Source organism: Nannobrachium achirus, assembly GCF_963921795.1.
Source record: "Nannobrachium achirus genome assembly, chromosome: 17".
NCBI classification, from domain to species: domain Eukaryota; kingdom Metazoa; phylum Chordata; class Actinopteri; order Myctophiformes; family Myctophidae; genus Nannobrachium; species Nannobrachium achirus.
The window spans coordinates 52,010,479-52,030,983 of record NC_137824.1 but is presented as its reverse complement, the minus strand read 5'-3'; the positions used below and the strand labels follow the sequence as shown (position 1 = coordinate 52,030,983).

Genomic DNA, 20,505 nt, shown 5'->3' with positions numbered 1-20,505 from the left:
TCCCATATGCCGGAGGGACGGTCACGCTGTCAGTGAGACAACCCACTGGCGAGAAAACAACGGCGATATAAATACACTCCGTGGAAAGCAGCTACGCTGACAGAGACGCACAGTTTTGATATAATACTATTCTTTCCCTCTGTGACATCTTTTGGAAGAGGTTGCCTGACAACCAACTAGCAACCAATCGCCGTGCCGATGGGCCGTCCCTCGAGCTATGGGGTCTGTCTGTGTGCTCTACCTTTTTTGACTTGTTTGGTTTGGAGGCGGAGACGCCGGAGAGAGAGAGACGGCTTCGCTTTTTGAGCTGCTGTGTTGTCGGATGGGCAGGAGGAGCCGGCAGGGGCGAACGACCGAGAATTACAAAGAGAAGGCTTGTGGATGTGGATGCTTTGCTGTCTGATATGTAGAGATTTCGGCTCCGAAAAACGCGCTGGATTATAACGATCGCACGGTTTGTTTCGTACAAAAAGGGGTTCCTTTTTTCTTTTTCCCTCAACTGTTCTGAGCCACGGATGCAGCTGAGCAGGCAGCGAGCAAACGGGAATAATCGTTAAAAGAGAGGTGAGGGGGAAAAGCCGTGGGCTGCCGAAGAGACGTTAGAAACTGTATGGAAAATTAGGAGAAACGCTCCGCGATTGAAGTTTTGTTGATAGTGCGGTGGTTTTTTTCCCTTCTTTTTTCTTCATATCAATCAAGGCCCATTGTTTATTTTGCATTTGAGCCACGGACCACCATTTGATGAGATTTTATAGCCTCTCAGACCCAAGACTTAGAATATTTTTTGTTATTGTTGGATAGATTTAGCCCACAATTGCATGCTGTATTGATATTGGTACCATAGGAGAGAGAACAGGCAAACGTTGACCAAACATTAGTTCTACATTGTAGACTTCTTGTAAATGAAGTAGCCTATTGCAGATGTTTAAAACATAATTGAACTCTTGAAAGCGCAAAACTAAACCAAATGGACCCGTAACATTTTTACGCTCCTAATAGTTACAACAAAGGGGTCCATTTGGTTACCAACTCTTCCATCATTTAGCCGGGGACCACCTGGGACCTCCCCAGTGACCATTGGTGGTCCCCGGACCACTGGTTGAGAACCACTGGAATGGTGTCATGAGCTGGAACAGCATCCAGAATATGGGTTCATTTTTGTCTTCGGCACACATGCTATTATTAACGGGGTTTCTCGTGTCTAAACACCCGAAGGTGTGAATTCTCTCCCTTCTGACTCTGAAATGGTTGGGGGTTTATACAAAGACCCGTGGGCCGTGTTTATCTGCCGCTTAATGTTAACAGGTTCTTTAACAAACACCTAGATGTCTTGTATTTTCATTTTGGGATAGAGTCGAAGGCAGAGATTGGAGGCTGCGTGTGTTTGTGTGGCTAGTGTTTTGGTTCGCTAGGTAGGTGAGAGCTCGTAGGAAGGTGAAACATAATAGCACCATAGCAGCCCCCTGTTGTATATTAATAAATGTTACAGAAACGTGTGGCAGCATCAGGGTTCGTTTGTTTTGGGCACAAAGACTCAATGCCGCCTAGACAGACACGACACGAGCACGTAGGCGAAATAATGGAGAAGAGGGTCCTCTCATTTTGGTCTGGTCTCCTCTCCGTTCAGACCAGGACGGATGTGGACTGTTTGCAATTTAAAGCCACATAGGGAGGGGAGGGGAGGGGAGGGGGTAGGTGGAGTAGACTTACTAGAGAAACTGGAAGAGCCTCTACTAAGACTTTAGTCTTAGTTAGTATGGCACATTGTTATCACACTTTTTCATGTCAAAGACCCCCAAAATGTACAGTTATTAGCCCGCGGACCCCCATTTGAAAAGATATGCCAAGGACCTCCATTAGAGACGATTTTTTATACAGCTATAGCAGTGATTCTCAACCATCAAGGTTGACATTGACATGCAATTGCATTAGGCTACATACCCCATTTAATGGCCTTTTTTAATCTCTGGGACTACAATTTATATAGTAAAATCAATCTTAATTTAACTCTGACACAGTAGCCTACAAATGGATCTGCTACGGTCCATTTGTACTTTCTCTGAGTTACAGATCCATAAGGGCCCATTTGGTTCTATCATTTAGCTGGGGACCCCCTGGAACTCCCTCAAGGACCCCTGGGGGTCCCCACACCCCACTTTGAGAACCAATGTTATAGACGACTGTGTTGCATCAGATCTTTTTTGTATTCTTTTTTCGTCCTAATCTGACCTTTTTACGTTTCTCTCTATTTTCCAGGGAGAGAGAGACAGGCTGGCGGTGTTATTGGAGACACTGACGGTGCACACTCTTCCGTGGTGTTAATGTAATGGAAATGGGCTCCAATCGCCCCATTTAGCATCGGAAATGCATCCACGGAAATATATCGGCAAGTCGCACGGCTAATTGTATCAAGCGGTGGTCTGAAGTTTTGCAGCGGATGCACTCAGAGCCGGCCGGGTGCCCTGCCATGCCCAACGCCATGCTAAACACACACACTCATAATAACAAGGAGCAGTCGGTTCAACCAATGAGAGAGCTGTGGAAAAAGTTGGTGGAAAATTTATGGCTTAAGCCTCAATTTTGATTCATTTTTTATTTTTTTTATATTTTGACCTAGATATTCTGCAAGCACTGTGGCTCAGCTGCTTTGCTTTTCCTTTAGGAATCTTTGGTCTCTCACTGTCTCTTGGTGCAAGCCTTAAGTTGCACCGAGGCATCTTAAACGGCAAAACAAAACAAGGACAGCTGAACTGACCCTTTCGCTTCTTTTTTTTTTTGAGAGGCGCGCTTGGAAGCCCCGGAAAAAATGGATGTTCCACTTCGTAGCCGGCGTTTTGTTGGACTTGCAGACGTCAGGGGCAGATTGAGGGCTGCCCTATGAGGAGCAATAGCTGGGACAGCAGCAACAAAGATCAAAATGGCCCAAACCAGTTTGCTGCAGGGGAAGCGCTTTTACTGCAGGGAGTGGGTCTTCCACAAGATCCAGCATTGCCTTCAGGAGAAGACCAATGGCCTGAGTGGGGTCGCCGGCACTCCCAGCAAGCAGCCCCCCTGTGTCCCCGGTGGCGGGACCAACCCCTCGGGCCCCACCTCGACCTCCTCGGCCAAGGCAGGCACAGGTGCGGCCACACCCTGGGGGGTGTTGCTGGTGGGGGGCCCCGGGAGCGGTAAAACGGCCCTTTGTACGGAGTTGCTGTGGCCCAACCAGAGTGCCCACGCCCAGGCGGCCCACCGGGGGCTCCACCAGCAGGGCCTGGCCTTCCACTTCTGCCGGGCGGAGGACTCGGACACTCTGTGCATGGGGGGCTTCGTCCGGGGCCTGGTGGCACAGATCTGTCGGGGGGGCCTGGTGCCAGGGTACGAGGAGAAGGTCCGGGACCCCGCCGTGCAGTGTTCCCTGCAGCCCGGAGAGTGTGAGAGAAACCCCACGGAGGCTTTCAAGAGGTAGGTGTTCACAAAACATAACCTTCCTGATTGAAGCCATATTTGCATTACCCAGCACTTCTTTGGCATGCAGCGCCTGAACATTCCTGGGGAACAGGAAAGCTTGTTTATGCCTTCTGTGGCTTTCACTGATGATGATCATCCTCAACCACACGAACGCTAGACAGTGTCCCTGTTCTAGGGGTGCGAACGTTCAGCATCGAAAGCAGATCTAACAACTAGCTCACAATGCGTCATGACACGAGCTTGTAGATCGAAATTCGAAATTTGGTGTAGACGGAGGGGAAAAGGAAGGAAGGGGGCCTGGGATGTTAACCAACATGTGTTTGTGTCTGGGGCACTGTGTTAGGCAGGAGTCGTAACCCTTGCCGTTGGTTTGCTGCTAATGTTGGTGATGTAAAGCGGTGGTTCTCAACCTGCGGGTCGGGTCCCCAGATGACACTGAACTGACTGAAGTGACAATTAAGATCTTTTTAACACCTAAAAAAATATAACAAGAAAAGAAAACTGACCATTACTGCATCAGAAGTAATCAAAATCTATACTATAAAAACTGGTCAAACACTGGCCAAATATTCAAATGATATATATAAGAAAGGGATAGCATAATCAGCTGTTTTCACAATATTTATCTGTTTGACAGAGTCAAAGTGACACCCTGAATGATTATTTAGGGTGTCACAGCCTGAAAAGGTTGACAGTCACTGATGTAAAGTGTGCCTGAATGTAAATGCGAGGCCAACCACTCCCCCTCCTCCTCCCTGTCTTTCCTCTTCCACCTCCTGACCCTCATGTACCCCTCCCCCTCTTTACTACACACAACACACACACACACACACACTAGCAATTGGCCCCACCTCGGTAGCAGGCAGCAGCAGCAGCCTCAATGCTCATTTGAAGTCATGTTTTTGTTGGTTTTGCCCCATGGTGTGGCATGCTGTGTCTGTGTGAGTGTGGTGGTGTTTTGTTTCGGTGTGGAGCCGCACCGGCTTGACAGAAAAAGTTTCAGATATTTTTAAGTTGCGACCCAAGCTCAGGTGGCCCACGGCCCACAGGGAAGTGACTCTTGACTGCCTGCCTCCTGCCTGACTGACTGCATGCCTGGAGTGACTGCACGGCGGAAAGATGGAGTGGGACATGTGAAACTGAAGTACAGTACAGCATGGTGACGGGGCCTTACAGGGTCCTGTCCGGGCATGTAACACGATCAAGACGGACTGTTATTGTAAGCAGAGGCTTTAAAAAAAGGAGCTGCCTTTTAAACTGTGTGCACGTGTGTTGTGGGGTGGGTGGGTGGGTTTGAGGGGGTGGGGGGGGGAGGCACAACTTGTCGACACAGAATAGGTCGGGCGCTCTCTGCAGCACCGGCTGGAATGCAGAGCTGAACATACACACATGCTCTTGTCTGGCCATCTGGTGACGAGTTACCGCTAACTCAACATCACACACGGCAGGGGGAAAATAGGTCAAACGTTCAGCGAGGTAAATCATTTTTTAAACGGTCAACAAAGTCGTTCATTCAACCCACACTTTTTTTCTCTTTCCCCAAGGAAGCTCAAAGTTCAGCGATCACCATTCTGCTGCTCATCTGCTCGTAGTAATCATGATATTAATTATAGTTTGGCCTTGAAGCGGTGCTCGACTTCGGTTTGACCTGTAGAGGGCTGGTTATCGAAGAGATTTTAACAGAGATTGAATCCAGCCGGTTATAAGGCAGAGATTTAGTCCAGCTCTGCACCATGTCAGTCGCATGTTGAGAGGGGCCCCTTGCAGACGGACCCAGTTCCTAAATCCGGCCTGTGAAACAAATATTCCCTTCTTGCTGAAGGGCCCTGTCCTGTGAAAAATAGACCGACAAGAGAGACACACACAGGTCTTACTCTTATCACGAAAGCCTGTTTTGTTTGTGGGGTAAATATGCACTTTAGAGAATACCTTATCGCCATCTCAGGTGTAAAAGCGTCACAGGGCACCACGGTACACAAATAATTTCACTGGCCTTCCCAGCCGCTTTAGATGCTATCGCATTTCAGAGAGGCTGAACGTGCAAGGAACTGTAGCCAAGACTCCTGTCTCCATCTGGCAGTGTGCATATAGAAAGCAAGAGAGAGAAAGAAACACCACAGCAAAGGGAGGGAGTAAAAGTTTATTATTGCTCCAAAATTATGATCCCTCTAATTTATTATCTGTGATAAAATTTCACTGGTAGTGTGGGGTTGAGGGTATGTGTAATTCATTTTGGGTGAATTTATTCATGCCCATAATTCTTTCAATAAAAATAAAACTTATATGACATCCATTTAGTTGAGGATCTTGTTGAACACGACTCTTTTGGGGCAGTTTTCGACCCTCTCAGCGGTGATTTGAAAAACACAAGAGCCAGCAAGGGACTGTGGGGGAGGGCATGCCAAATTCTTTAGCCCGGTCAAAGACAAACAGCTCTGTTTGGTGATGTTAATCACCAGTGGTGTGTTAATACATTAAAAGACTGGTACGTGGGTTTACGTCTCACCCTTACAACGTGCTCATTACAGGGGTTTTGCTAGAGTGCCTGTACTGTACCAGAAGCGTCCCACTTTCAATCCCTGCATGCAGCAATGTCTCTGGTCAAAGTGTCCTTGAGTAAAATCCCGGAACCCTTATGTGATAATTCTGTTTACAACAAATAAAAAAGGACTTCCATCTTTCGTCGTGAATCCTCCTAACCTTATTCTGCTAATCTTATCCAGCAGTGGCACCTGTTGATATTTAACAACGGATGTGTGGACACAAACACAAACTGCCTCCCCCAATGTTACAATGCCCTTACTGTAAACTGAAGGCCATTCAGCTTGTTTTGACTGCGTTTCCCTCAACGTGAATGAATTTGGCCCGGCTATATACTGAACCAGGCGGTCGCCTCCTGCCCCTCATAGCTCTTTTTCAACCCCTTTAGGACAAAAGAGCACACATCAAACAGGTGGAGTTAACCCAGTCATGTGGGTCAGTCTAAAGGCAATGTTTTTTGCTGAATGGGCAAGTTGCCTTCTTTGGCCTCTGTTGTGGGGCATTCCTCCACTGAGCATGCACAGGAGTTTGACTAGCAGCCAGGCAAGTTTTTCTGCGTGGTAGTAAAGGGCACACATTTCAGAAATGATGAATGACTGTGGTCCATGGCTTGGATTTGTGAACAAGATCTGATGTTTTTCTGCAAGGCTGAAAAAGACATGATTTCTAGTAATAGAAAACTACTTACAAAAGGTTATTATCATGTATTATTATTATTAGTAGTAGTAGTACTAGTTATTACTAGTTCCAAATCAATGTTAGGAACTAAGATAAAGACATCAAATCAAACAAAAGAAAATAATGATTTATTTAATACAATGTAATGATATATAATCATCTGCGTAAGCATGAATGCTTTTTTTTTAATGTTTTTTATCCCACGGTTTTGCAACCCATTTTTTTTCACCCGGTGACTACCTAACCTGTAGTCCTGGTTTCGTCTCTCCCCCTGCTGCGCCAGGGGACATTGGGGAGCACCCGGCTGGCTAGGGGGAGGTAGTATAGAAACCAGGACTACTGCATGTTTTTGTGTGAGGGCCTATGCCCAAGGAGACACGGGGAGAACATGCAAACTAACCACAGAAAGGCCCTATCGCCAACCCCACCTAGGGTGTGGGCGCTGATGACGCGGGTGGAGGAACACGACCCCAGCGCCCACAGCTTCCTCCGGCAGGAATCGAACCCAGGACCTTCGAGCTGTGAGGCGAAGTGCTAACCACTGCACCACCGTGCCCCTGCATGAATACTTTTTACTTGGCTGTAAGGAGTGACATTGAGTTTGTACAAGTTGGTTTTGACGGTTTCATTCTACTCTTTCAGTATTCAAGGAGATTGTGAACTACAAAGTGTGAAACGCGGAAGAATAGACTTTCATAGAAACCGTTATATATGGCATTCATAAAGGCTGAGTAAAAATGTAGGCCTTTTGTGTGATTTCAGACTTTCGGATTCAAAGTCATTTCAAATGGTCCATCTTCGCTGGTGTGATCGTAGGAGAAGGGGAGATGTGCAGTGTGTGGCATTGGTGATTCAATGTTTGGGGGTACGCGGTTTTAATGATGTCACGCCGCACGACACGTCGCTTAACACCTACATTACAGGAGTTAACAGCTTCAGACAATGGTGTATTAATATGCATATAGGCTCATCTCTTTGTTAAATCACCCTGCTGTCACACTAAACGTTGTCGAGGTGTGAACTTGGGGGTTATTTTGAATCGATGCATGCCCGTGTGCGTGAGAAGCGTGACACTTGTCAGAAAAGATACGGGAAGGTGTGTACACGCGTGACCGCCGGACCAATGCAACACTGGAGATGTGGCTGTTGCACACAGAGCAATCGTGAGTGGGCTCAAGGGACAATAATAGTAAAAAAAGTAGCCTAAGCATCTTGATCCTTTCATGTGGTGTATGGCTGTGGAAAGCATGCTGCAGATTAGAGACAGAGAAAAGCATCCCACGGAGCCGCATCAACTCCATTTGGGCAGGCGACGGTGACTCAGCAATCTGAGGTCAATTTGCCCCTCCACTTAGTGCATTTGTCTGTCTGTGTGTGTGGGTGGGTGGGTGCAAGCTTAGGTTAATGCAACTGCCGTTATTCATTCTTTTTGATTAGAAGCCAGCCATTATATCGCTTTGGACAAGCAATATATCAGTCATTATTTGATTAATTGATTTCATTTATTGAAGTTTTTTTATGTACTTACATATCAACGTATGAGTCTATCAAAAAGTTATACTTTTTTATTTGTTTTGCTTATAAATTAAATGTCTCAAACAGAAGCTTTAATCATTTCAAAATCTGGTTAAAATATCAGTAATCCAAAATCTCGGTGCGCTGGTACAGGGGCTGCACCGCGACTCAGCGTGTCATGTATGCCTTGATGTGTTACAAATGTTTGTATATATGTTTCGAATACATGGCTGCTGTGTCGTAAGACAAATTTCAGTGTGAACTGACAATAAAGTACTATCTATATCATATCAATCAGTGGTCAGTTAGGTAATCAGGACTCTATATAATCAGGATTAGCATTGGATCTATAAGTCTGGATGAAGTGAATCCTCTGGCAGAGGTCGAGGGGTGGGAGGTTGATCAAGGTTCCCTGGAGACTGTGCCAGGCGAGACCACCACCACCACACATCACTGCTGCTGTGTCTCCACTGTGATGGCGGGGGAGGGGAGTCAGGCAGCACATCATGCTTTCGCTGCCTGGCATAGGTTGCCTGGATATTTTCCCCCATCTGTGTTAAGAATCCAGGGAACTGTGCGTGGACGTGCACAGGGGCGTCACAAGGGGGGGACTGAGTTACTAGGGCCCAAGGTGGAGGGGCCTTAGTAACTTTAGCTATTGAAAAATAGCAGATATACAAGCTCACAGCGCGGCACCGAGTGCCGCGCTGCGAGCTTGTAGATCTGCTATTTTTGAAAAGTCGGGGAAATGTGTGCAAATCTTTGAATATATGTATTTTTAAGCGAACATTTGTAATTGTAACTCAAATTTTGCTTCTGGGGGTCCCTGGAACTAAATATGTTGAGATGGGGGTCCGTGGCCAAATACATATAATCTTGCGGGTCCTTGACATGAAAAAGTTTGAGTGCCACTGACATGGAAACATAGGTTTCTTGCACACATTTTCACTATTTTGCAAAAATAGCAGATCTACAAGCTCGCAGCGCGGCACTCGGTGCCGCGCTGTGAGCTTGTATATTTGCTATTTTTCAATAGCTAACATTCATGGGGGGTCCACAGTGAATCCTTGTACCCAGGGCCCAGAATTTGGTGTGACGCCCCTGGAGGTGCATGTGTGGGAGTAGTATGCACAGTGTGTGTGTGTGTGTAGTGCCTACTGTAAGCAAGCATGTGGGCGTGGACGCGCATGTGTGCAGAGTGGATGTGTGTTGAATTGATGAATATATGCTTTATGTGTGGGATGGAGTAGAGTTAGATGTCCCAGAGTCAAGAGAGAGGAGGGGATGGAAAGGGTGAAATTCAGATTCCTCTGTCAGGATTGAATAGCCAGGAATGCACACCCTGCCTGGGCTAGGAAAGAAGTTTGGGGGTTCAGTGATCCAGGGTATTTGGAAGGAAAATTAACAACAGTTTTACTGTACTGGGTCAGGGAGGGACCTTTGACTTTCCAGTGTCAACTAAGTTTAAGAAGTAAAACATAACTTCATAAAGCTCACACAGGTTGACCAAACCCAGTCAACCAGTGCCTTATTCTTTACAGCTTCAGGGTGTGTAGAAAAGAACAACATCTAGGAGATATGAAACGTAGGCCAAATAGCGTCATGCTAGGAGAGATCTTGATAAACTCTGGTGGTTTATCAGAAAATGTCTCTGAAATGGTTTCCTGCTTGCAGGGGCCTGTGGGTAGAACAGTTGTAGCAGTGCAAGGATCATGAGGTATAGGTTTCGTGTTTTCTTTAATGGTGTTGCATATTTCAGACCTCAGACTCAGGGTATGATGAATTTGGTGTTTAAGTGATTGTTAGTCTTTGAATTGTATTTGTAAAGGACGTTCAGCCTACAAATATTGTGGGCATTAATGCAGGTATACTCATCCAGGCTGTTTTTAAAAGTACATGTCATGAGTTGGATCAGGATCTCAGTATCTCTCACTCAATGACAGTTTCACAGGGCCATCATTGTGGTTGTGAGGATTGTGTCTAGGCGCTTTCTGTTGTTGTTGCCACTCTAACCACCCTGCTGTTCCTCAACTTGTGCTCAGAGTATTATCTGCCTAATGAATGGCTATGTAGACAAGATCATGTAAATACGTCTGTCAAGGACTTAGGCTGTATAAAATACAGTTTTGCCTGTATGTGAGCAACCCGTCTTTATCCACTCCTTGATTCATAGAAAGCTTGACTCACAATGAGCTGGATCAGCACAACCCCATTTTGTATGTTCCGCAACACAAATGTAGCCTCTACAATGAAGGGTTTGATTTCCAAAATGACATATACAGTACGCTGTTTAAATGATTGTTGTTTTGTAAGCTAAGCCATGCTATGTTAGTCTTTTTTATAGATGATTTGCTGGGTGGTTCAGTGTCTTGCTAAAGGACTGTAGTACGCAGGAGGAGGACATGGTTGGCGATGGACATGGACACACACAGCTAATTATCTGGGGATTGAACATGGACATTTGACAAACATTATAGTTTCTCAACCTAGTTGGCTATCCTGCTGCTAAATTGAGACCTTTTTTGAAGTTAGGAACTACACTTAAGCCGATTTTCCATACCAGTTTTTAGCCCGACACTACATGACACGGCACGACACCGCACCACATTTTTATATGTAGGTTTTCCACTACAGTATCCCCCCCACCCCCCGCCTGCATCCTCCCCTCCGCTCCCGAAAGAAATCGACGCCCCTTTCAACATATGGATAGGATCTTTCTCTGTAAACACAGAGAAACGGAGACGCTAACTTGCGCTGGGGAACACAATTCTGCCATAATCGACCTCTTTATAAACATATATATTAAACAAACAGGCGTTTTTTATTTGATTTGCAGCCGTGACTGCAAACTAAAATCTGTCTCAAGTTGTGTTGAAAGACGCAGCTCAGCCAGTGAGCCAGATTCTCCGACCAATCAGTATCAGCAGCGCGTATACGTCACTTTTAAGGCACCGCTTGGCCGAGCTCGGAACCACTCTAGAGTGGATACTTTATAGTACCCCGTTTTGTACCATTTTCACACCACTCTACCCAGTTCCTTGTAGTGGAAAACCCGACACAAGTGTGTGGGGTGGGGTGGAGTGGAGTTGGGCCATGCATATGGAAAACCGTCTATAGTTCCCTACAAGTACTCCAAAACAGATTGTTTTGGAGGACTGGTCATTTTTCAGGCAGCAGATAGTTTTTCTTTCCAGAACATAAACGCAAATCCTGCATTTGGGAATTTTCCATTCAACCCAATCAGGAATTCAACGGGTGAATTCGATTCGAGCAGATTGAGGAGGACATTAGACCATATGGTATCTATAGATATACAGTATAGAGGCTGAAGAAAAGCGCCATTCCCCTCAGTCATTTGATTTGGTGCTCAGGAGACCATGCCTCCACCCTCCTTTCTCAAGAGAGTGCCCTCTTACTTTACTCGTCAGAGTTCATTGCTTTTTTAATTGGATGATTAGACTGAGATGAGTTGGTTGTCTTCCCCCCACCTTCCACACTCTCACCCTGGCCTACACAGTACACACGGTGCCCATGAGTCAGCTGTTTCGCTGAGGCTTACCGTGTTGCTGAGCTCTCCTAACTGATGGAAACGATGCAGTGCTGGCTTTCTTCAAATCTGACTTCTCTCGTGAATATAAAGACTGACGTGCGCAGTGTTCCCTTACAAATTGATCCCATTTACTTAATAAAGCCATGTTTTTCCCCGAGGAGATTTGACTATTTTATCGGTATTTCTCCGTCTGGACTGGAGTTTACAAAGACGTGCTCACTGACTGCTCAGCCCCTCCTCATCTGTTGGCTGATAGAATTGTGTCAAGGCTGGATGTGTTTGACATCCCTCAGCCACTGTGTACTGCTTGTTCTCCTCCGTTGAGTGGGCATACTGTATACGTGTGCTTGTGTGTGCACGTGTTTGGTGTGTGTGGTTGGGACTGGGAGCAGGGGCGTCACACCAAATTCTGGGCCCTGGGTACAAGGATTCACTGCGGGCCCCCCATGAATGTTAACTATTGAAAAATAGCAGATATACAAGCTCACAGCGCGGCACCGAGTGCCGCGCTGTGAGCTTGTAGATCTGCTATTTTTGAAAAATCGTGAAAATGTGTGCAAGAAACCTATGTCAAGGACCCCCAAGATGATATGTATTTGGCCACGGACCCCGATCTCAAAATATTTAGTTCCAGGGACCCCCAGAAGCAAAATTTGAGTTAGAAATGTTCGCTTAAAAAATACATATATTCAAAGACTTTCACACATTTTCACAACTTTTAAAAAATAGCAGATCTACAAGCTCGCAGCGCGGCACTCGGTGCCGCGCTGTGAGCTTGTATATCTGCTATTTTTCAATAGATAAAGTTACTAGGGCCCCTCCACCTTGGGCCCCAGTAACTCAGTCCCACTTTCCTACCCCTTGTGACGCCCCTGACTGGGAGGAAGGGAAGGAAAGAGATGTCGGGCTGAGTGCCCAATCCATAAAGTGAGTTGTGTACATTTGTAAGACAGTGGCAGAGTTCCCAGCCCAGTGCCCCCACTCCCCTTTGCGTCATCGGCCCTGACATCTTCACTATGTTTCAGGGTGAACGTCTCTGTTTGCAGGACATCGCGTAGAGCGGCGCAGGCTGTGATTGGAGGCTGCAGTTGGCCACAAGCACACGACGACACAACACAACCCGGCATGACAGATGGCGATGGCATTAGGCCGCGTTTCGCCAATGTACGTTTCTCGGCTTAAATAATGATCACATTCATCATCACCTCGGGCATATGTATGTTGAGAGGGTTTACCCGCAGAGTTGTTTACAGAGTTTCAAAAGCAGTATCTAATTTACTAGTTATTTCATTGCTTTGGTTCAGGAATTATCTAAGTTAATCTCGCAATCAAAACTGTTTTTTTTTGTGTGAATGTTCTCCATTCAGTTTTATTGCTACTTGCCACGATTTGTCCTCCTCGGCTTGATTCTTGAAGGGAAGGCAGCTGATTTATGAGAAGATAATAGCTATCCGTTTGGTCCTCATAGTGAAGGATTAACTATACGCACTTACACAGTGGGTGCTGGGTTACGTGTGGAACATGATCACTTCAGCCTTTGAGTCAGGTTAATTCACATGACAAGGATCCATCATGTTTAGAAACATTATCTGATTATTTAAAGACCTCTAAACTGTAGCTCTATGTGCAGCTTCTTAAACAATAACACACACACACACACACACACACACACACACACACACACACACACACCACACACACGCGCATCCTTGCATGGATCCATTGTACTTTCTCACATGGCAGTGAAGAATCCATGCCCGCTGCCTGCATCCATCAGAGACACAGAGTGAATCGGAGTGTGATTAGATGAGTTTCTCAGTGAGAGCAGTGTGATAATGGAAGAGCTATACCGGTTCACCGGTGTCATCTTTTCTTTGAGCAGAAAAAAATGAGCAGTATAAGAAACCTGCTGGGTCACCTGGGGACACCTGCCTTCAGTTGTTATACATAATTTGCTATGTGTTATTCTTATGGAAAACTGCAAGATTGTGTTTTTGTGTATACTTGCAGCCTCTGTTGTTCTTTGCATATCATTGCTGTACTGTCGGGCAGGAACCTCTTATCTTGGGGGCGCCCGCTGGCCTACCGGTCCAGGCGCATACCACATACAGTAGGCTCTGATGCCTGCAACGCGTTGTGGGTTCGAGTCCCGATTCTATCGACCTTTGCTGCGTGTCACTCCCCTTCTCTCTCCCCATTTCCTGTCAGTCTACTGACCTATCAATACAGGCATAAAAGCCCCAAAACGAATCAAAACAAAAAGAAAATATCTCCGTATCCTAGCTTTTTGTGGGTTTTTTCGTTAACGAATGCCCTACTTGATCACACTTCAGCTTGCTCACACAAAAGCATCAAAAGTAGCAGAAGCAGATCCACAAGCTCGAAATGCGACGTGAATCGATGCGTTTTGAGCTTATTAGATATGCTACTTTTGCTGTTTTTGAATTCGAATCCTGAAAAATAACAGCTTTGGACATGAGGTTTCCACCTGACAGAGACAATATAACATATATTATACAGATGAAGGCAAGGCATATTCACCTTTGTTAATGCATTAGTTGACATTGGCTTATAATTCTTGCAGAAAGAGTGCCCATTGCATTTAATTTAGTAACATTATTAGTAGTTAGTATTACCAAGGCTGTCTCTAATCAGTCCTGCATAAATAAGCGTTATGTGAGTGAGAATGTGAGATGCGTACAAACCAAAACTGACATGAAGATTGTGAACAATTCCAGAACAGGAAGTTAGAAATTAACTAGCATTAGCATTGATTTATTTAGTCATTGCAATATACAAAAGGTTCTTTTAAGTCTTGACGTGGGAACGACAGGGTCATGCTTGAACTAAAAGCAGTTATACCGGTCCGGTTCTGGGAATGGATAATAATAGTAACAGGGAAAGCCTTTTGATTTTTTGTTGTAACTGTTGGTGGCAGTTACTCTAGGACTGGGTTCTTGCCAGCACAAACATACCACCCAAACCAAACAAAAAAAAGTGCAATTCTAAGCTATCTTACTGTGGTGGCATTTGTGCATGAAATTGCACCGCACATTAGCACTGGAGCAAGCGGACTCCTCGCCTTTTTCCTACGGCATGTGGTTCTGTGTTGTTTAAAGGTTAATGTGGCATTTAAACCCTGGGTTTATGAACTCCGCTGAGAATTGATGCAGTAGTGTGATATACACCATGTCATATGTATACTGTGTTATATGTGTGTGTTTCTGTTTGTGTATGTATGTATGGTCATTGGTCAAGGATGATTGATCTGTCCATCACTTTTTTCCACATCTCTGTCGGCCAGTGCCCAATCTGCCTATGGTTTTTGCGCCACCGAACTCTCAAGTGTGTATTTGTCTTTGTAATGATGGGTTTGTGCTCTGCAATCCCACCATGATATACTTCTCTGTTTAGTTGTCGACAAACCTTTCTTGCTGACAGTCTGATCACGTCCTGCATTTACACTTTTTAAGCAAGGATGAATTGGATTTAAATTCTTGCCGTTAACAACCCCAAAGTCAAAAGAAAACGGAACCATTCTAAACCTGCATCACTATAACGTATTTGACAACGATAGTGGAAGAGAGAGACCGGATATGCAGAGTATACAGAGATACATTGAGCAACATATGACATGTTTTCACTATATTGCCAGTATATTACTGGCAAGACAATTGGCATAATGTGCTGGAATGGCACATTGCACTCCTTTGGCAGTAAAAGTGCTGGTAATGCCTATTAGTATGCAACCGTTTTCATTATAGTCTCATTTGTGACGGCATAATACTTACACTCGCGTGAGAGGTGGTGGTAATCACGCGAGACCTCCATGTGTTGTGCAGGCACACTAACCCCACATCACCAGCAGACAGGCGTGTAACTTGAATCCATTGAGAGAACAGAGGAGATGGAAACGGGTCTTTTTTCCCCCTCTCACAATCATTCATTACGTGGGGGTTAACAGTTGGTGTTGGCAGTTCTGCTTCTCGCCTAAAATCTCTGTGCTTCTCTTTTCTCCTCTCTTGCCAACCTTCCTAAAAGAGATCAGTAAGACCAGTAAGAACGCTCACACTCTCTCTTTCTTTGTCAACGTCATCACGCTATCCTGGTACTTTGATTTCTAACCTTTTCACTGTCTGGCCTCAGTGGCCTGCACTGCAAAAACGTGGTATTTGACTTTCATTGAACATATTTGGCTTAGATGAACCATTAAAAACTACAGCATAATGAAGTGTAGATGTGTGTATCTGCACAGCATGTTTCTATTCTTCCAAATCTTCCACATTGGACCTACAAGTTATTTGGCACTGGTTGGTATGGTCACGACAATCGATCAGAATGAGTAAGAATCCGATCTAATCCGTGACCTCAAATTGCTCTGAAGAGATTGAATGGCACCTGCCTTTTGATGTGAAGAGTGCACATCATAGTTAAATGAGAATAACTACATGAGGTTCCTCACCAGCACAAAGACACTAGGATTAGAAATCATTCTCTCTCTTGTTTTTCTTTACAGTGTGATTTAAAACGTTGACTTTGAAACTCTAAAAAGAATAATTGAATCATGGATTTGGAGAATTTTGTGGCACCCCTAATGGATGGGGAGGTATTGAAATGCCTATTACTTACTGTCAACTGAGAGCGATAGACCGATCGGATTTAGTGCCCCATCAATAAAATTGCCCAATTCCTCACTCTACCCATCTTATTTCAGCAGCGCCGCCACTGCTGTCACACCAAACAAGCTTGTTGCCAACTTGTTTATTTCAGAGAAAATCATTCTGCGCTGTGACGAGCAGATGATGGGTAGTATGGGTTTATGAAATTATCCTCTATTCCACTGGTTCCCGAACACTGGGTCGACCCGGTCGGAACCCATTTGTGGGTCATGAACGCATTTTTATGGGTTGTGGACACATTTTTCTTTTATTTTTTGTCTCCTACATTTTGGTTTTAATTATTTCAAAACGACAAAAAGCTAATTCAATGATTTTCAGTAATTTCATGAGGAAATAAAAGAAAAATCTAAGAAATTCCATAAATTCGAAAACGAATGTTTAAGAAGTAGTGAAAATAGCCGATCTACAAGCTCACACCGCGGCTTGAAGCTTGTAGATCTGCCATTTTCACGAGTTTGGCTCCCGGCCAAACGTCTAGTTTCTCTTTTGGGTCTTGAGCTAAAAAAAGCTTGGGAACCACTGCTCTAACCTTCTGTCTTTTCTGTCCCCTCCCTCTCTATTCTTTTTTAACCCCCACAGATGCGTCCTCCTGCCCCTGCTGAGCGTCAAGCCTCCCCAGCAGGCCCTCTTTCTGCTGGTGGACTCTGTGGACGAGGGCTGCCAGCCAGCGGACGGCAGTGGTGGTCAGGGCGGGGAGCAGAGGTCCTCTCCGCCCGGCTCCCCCAGGACCATCGCCGAGCTCCTGGCCGCGCACCACGAGTTCCTGCCCCCCTGGCTGCTGCTCATCTGCTCCGCACGCCGCCAGAACAAGGCCATCACCAAGCTGTTCACAGGTACATGAACCTGAGATGAGGTCACATTGACTCATGACATGACTGTTAATATCAGTGGTTCCCAAACCTTTTTTTTTCATAGCTCCAGACTGAAAGAGCCGTGGCTTCAGTTCAGAAAAAGCTAAGGTATGGCAACATGACTGGTGTCTTGCACGCGCGCAAAGGCGCGCGTGCAAGACACCAGTCATGTTGCCATACCTTAGCAACAGGCATGATACGTTTATTTTAAGAAGTACATTCTATTTCCCCCCTGTTTCTACGGTTTCTTGGGCTGGATATGGCAGCCTGGAATGGTTGTTCAAGTGCAGCTATTGGCATGTTAGTAAACGTGTCACAATACCCCATTACATTTTTTTTTGCATTTGTAGTTATTGTACTGTAATTTAACAACATAATAACTAGAACAGATAGACGAAGAGACATTCATGGATTTATATTTAAAAGTAACTTTTATTTCCCCCCCCTGGACCCAGGGTATGGCAGCTGCATACCCCTGCCATACCCAATTGACGCCCCTGCGAAAGAGACATTTGATGAGGCCTCTCCTCGGGATCCGACCTAGTGAAAATGGCAATATTTTCACTAGCACTACTTTTCACTAGTTCTTAATTTATGGAATTTATTAGATTTGTATTTATTCATGACATTCTTAAAAAAGAAACTAGAGATATTTACTCGATACCGATAGAAATGGGTATGGGGAACTAGACTTACTGTATATAGAATACTAGAATAGAATAGTCCCCAGTCCTTTGGGGTGTTTTTTTGTCACATTATGTATAGGTGAAATTTGTTTACCCATCCTATAACAACTAGGAGCAGTGAGCAGCCATTGGATTCTCTGGCGCTCAGGGAGCAATTAGGGATAAAGAGTCTTGCTCAGGAACACACATCAACATTGCTGGCCTGGCCTGGAATCCTACCTGGGACGACCAGGCGAGCTCATTAACAATTTTGCTGCCATTTTAAACATAGCTGTAGTAAGCAGCTGCCAAATTGTCCTTACCTTTTAACGTGGGCACGCGCACGCATCGTGCACAATCTGTGCGCGACTCATCTAGTAGACGTGTAGACTGACAAGCTTTCGGAAAAAATCCGATTGAAAAACGAGTGTTCCATCGCCTAGTAGCTTTCTCTTCTGTTACAATGTAAACCAACGGAGGCGGGACTATGGCCCAGGCTCAGACCGGATACGGAAAGCTAGATCCGGTCCAGACCGGAAATGACCGGATACAGTTAGGGGGCGGGCCTAAAGAGCCAGAATCAGCGATAATACTTTTAATCCTTTCATAATGATTAAAGCTAATTAAACTTCCGGGATCTACGGGCATGGCACCGCGGTACAGCGGGAAATCTACGGTTTCTACGGGGATCGCGGAGTATGAGTTAACCACTCAGCTGTGGCTGCCCATATGACAAGTAACAAACTTGGAGAGTAAAAGATTATCAATCTTGATGTCAAAAACACAGTTAACGGCAGGATTTGTAAAGTATGTGACATGCAAAGTATGTTCAGGTTGTATGGACTGTACACTTTACTGAGTGCATAATATTCAGGCACATTGGTGAATACACACAGTTTTTTCTTTTTTTTTTTAGAGAGATATTTCTATAAGTGAAGGGGACTTTCTATTTCAGGCTGTGTGGCTTGACAAGGAGTAAACAGATTGGAGTACCAACGTTGGAGTCTTGCTCAAATATACCTTACCAGGACATAATGAATGTAGCAGGAATTGAACTTGGAATCTCTGTTAAAGGAGTAGTTCACCCCCAAAATGACTTTTTTTCTATTGATTACTCATGCCATGGAGACTTGAGTTCAATAAATAAATGGTTAATGGTGCATTTATATAGCGCTTTTATCCAAGGCGCTTTACATAGATTGTGCATTACATTCACCCATTCACACACACATTCATACACCGATGGCGGAGGAAACCATGCAAGGCACCAGCCTGCTCACCGTGAGCAACTAGGGGTTCAGAGTCTTGCTCAAGGACTCTTCGACATTAACTCAGGGGGAGCCCGGATTCGAACTGGGAACCCTTCGTGCTCTAATAACGGTTTCTCTACCCCTGAGCTATGACGCCCGGAATGTTTTAGTCACATTCCTAAGACAATAACTTAATTACAAAATAATGACTCCCATTGATTCCGGAATCAATGCGAGTACATTTAATTTTTTGTCTTAGGAATGCGAAAAAAAGAAAAAGAAATGAGTATAATCAATAGAAAAAAAGTCATTTTGGGGGTGAACTACTCCTTTAAGGGTTGTTTCTCACCGGTTTGCTCTTTGAGGCATTTTTGCTGACTCATCCAGAGTGACTGGATGATGAGTGAGCAGGTTTGGGGGTTCAGTGTCTTGCTCAAGGATACTCTGGCAGGATATATGGGACTGTTGGCTGTCATGAGGATCCGAACTGTGACCCTTTCTCAGTAGTCTTTTAATTTATTGTTCTTTACATTTATATTATATCTAAGCGCAGACAGAAAGCCAGGGTGGGGCAGAGAAGATGGATGAGCTCACAGGCTTTAAACTGACCCTTGTGACTATGTGGTCAGTAGTATCTGTTTGAGTGAGGATAGTGTTTCTAACCTCTGTGCAACAGCCCTTATAACAAATACTTTTAAGTGGTTATCAGGGCTGTTGTTCCACAAGTGAAGACATTTGCCTGAATTCTTTTGAGAAAGTGTGTTTTAAAGAAAATGCTAACTGGCGGAGGATTTTGAATGTACCATTCAAGAGATATACGGCCAGAACATAAAGCAAGCTGGTATAGTGTCAACTAGTCCAACCAATTAGAAAGATTTGGAGTAGAGTTACTTCCTTTACTTCCTTGGTACTTCCTTTTGTACACGCAAATCAGTGCTGATCAGTCCTGTGGATTTCAAGATTAGCTGAGAACTCACGGATTGGGATACAAATATAATCTCAGTCCATGGCCTTCTGGCCTGGCTGAGATAAATATAGCGGATCCAGTCTGAATAGTTCTTTTTATATTGTCAGCCGAGTTTTCTTTTTTTTTTTTAGCTACCATTATTTGCTTAACATTTTGTACCGTCCATTTGCAAGAGCAGGTTTTTCAAATATTTAGAATGGTGGGTGTGTTCACATTGAAATGAAACGCATGAGTCACAAGTTTTAAGTTCAGTATGAGAGTGCTTTTTCCCCCCTTGGCATTAAGGTTTGGCAAAGGGCAAAGCCATCAAAATCCTTTTCATCAGAATATCCTGAATACTTTAGTATTCAAATCCAACT

The 20,505-nt window shown here is 44.8% G+C and overlaps 1 protein-coding gene across 1 annotated transcript in view; it reads left to right on the top strand.

Annotated features, from left to right (window-relative positions):
* The first annotated feature begins 2,806 nt into the window (after positions 1–2,806).
* The window catches only part of ankrd50 (ankyrin repeat domain 50), a 44,426-nt gene continuing 26,727 nt past the window's right edge, over positions 2,807–20,505 (top strand). Inside the window, exons 1-2 of the mRNA XM_080746412.1 lie at positions 2,807–3,444; positions 16,993–17,246. Coding sequence (XP_080602538.1) covers positions 2,918–3,444; positions 16,993–17,246 — 781 coding nt within the window. The 5' untranslated portion in view covers positions 2,807–2,917. The remainder of the gene's footprint in view (positions 3,445–16,992; positions 17,247–20,505) is intronic.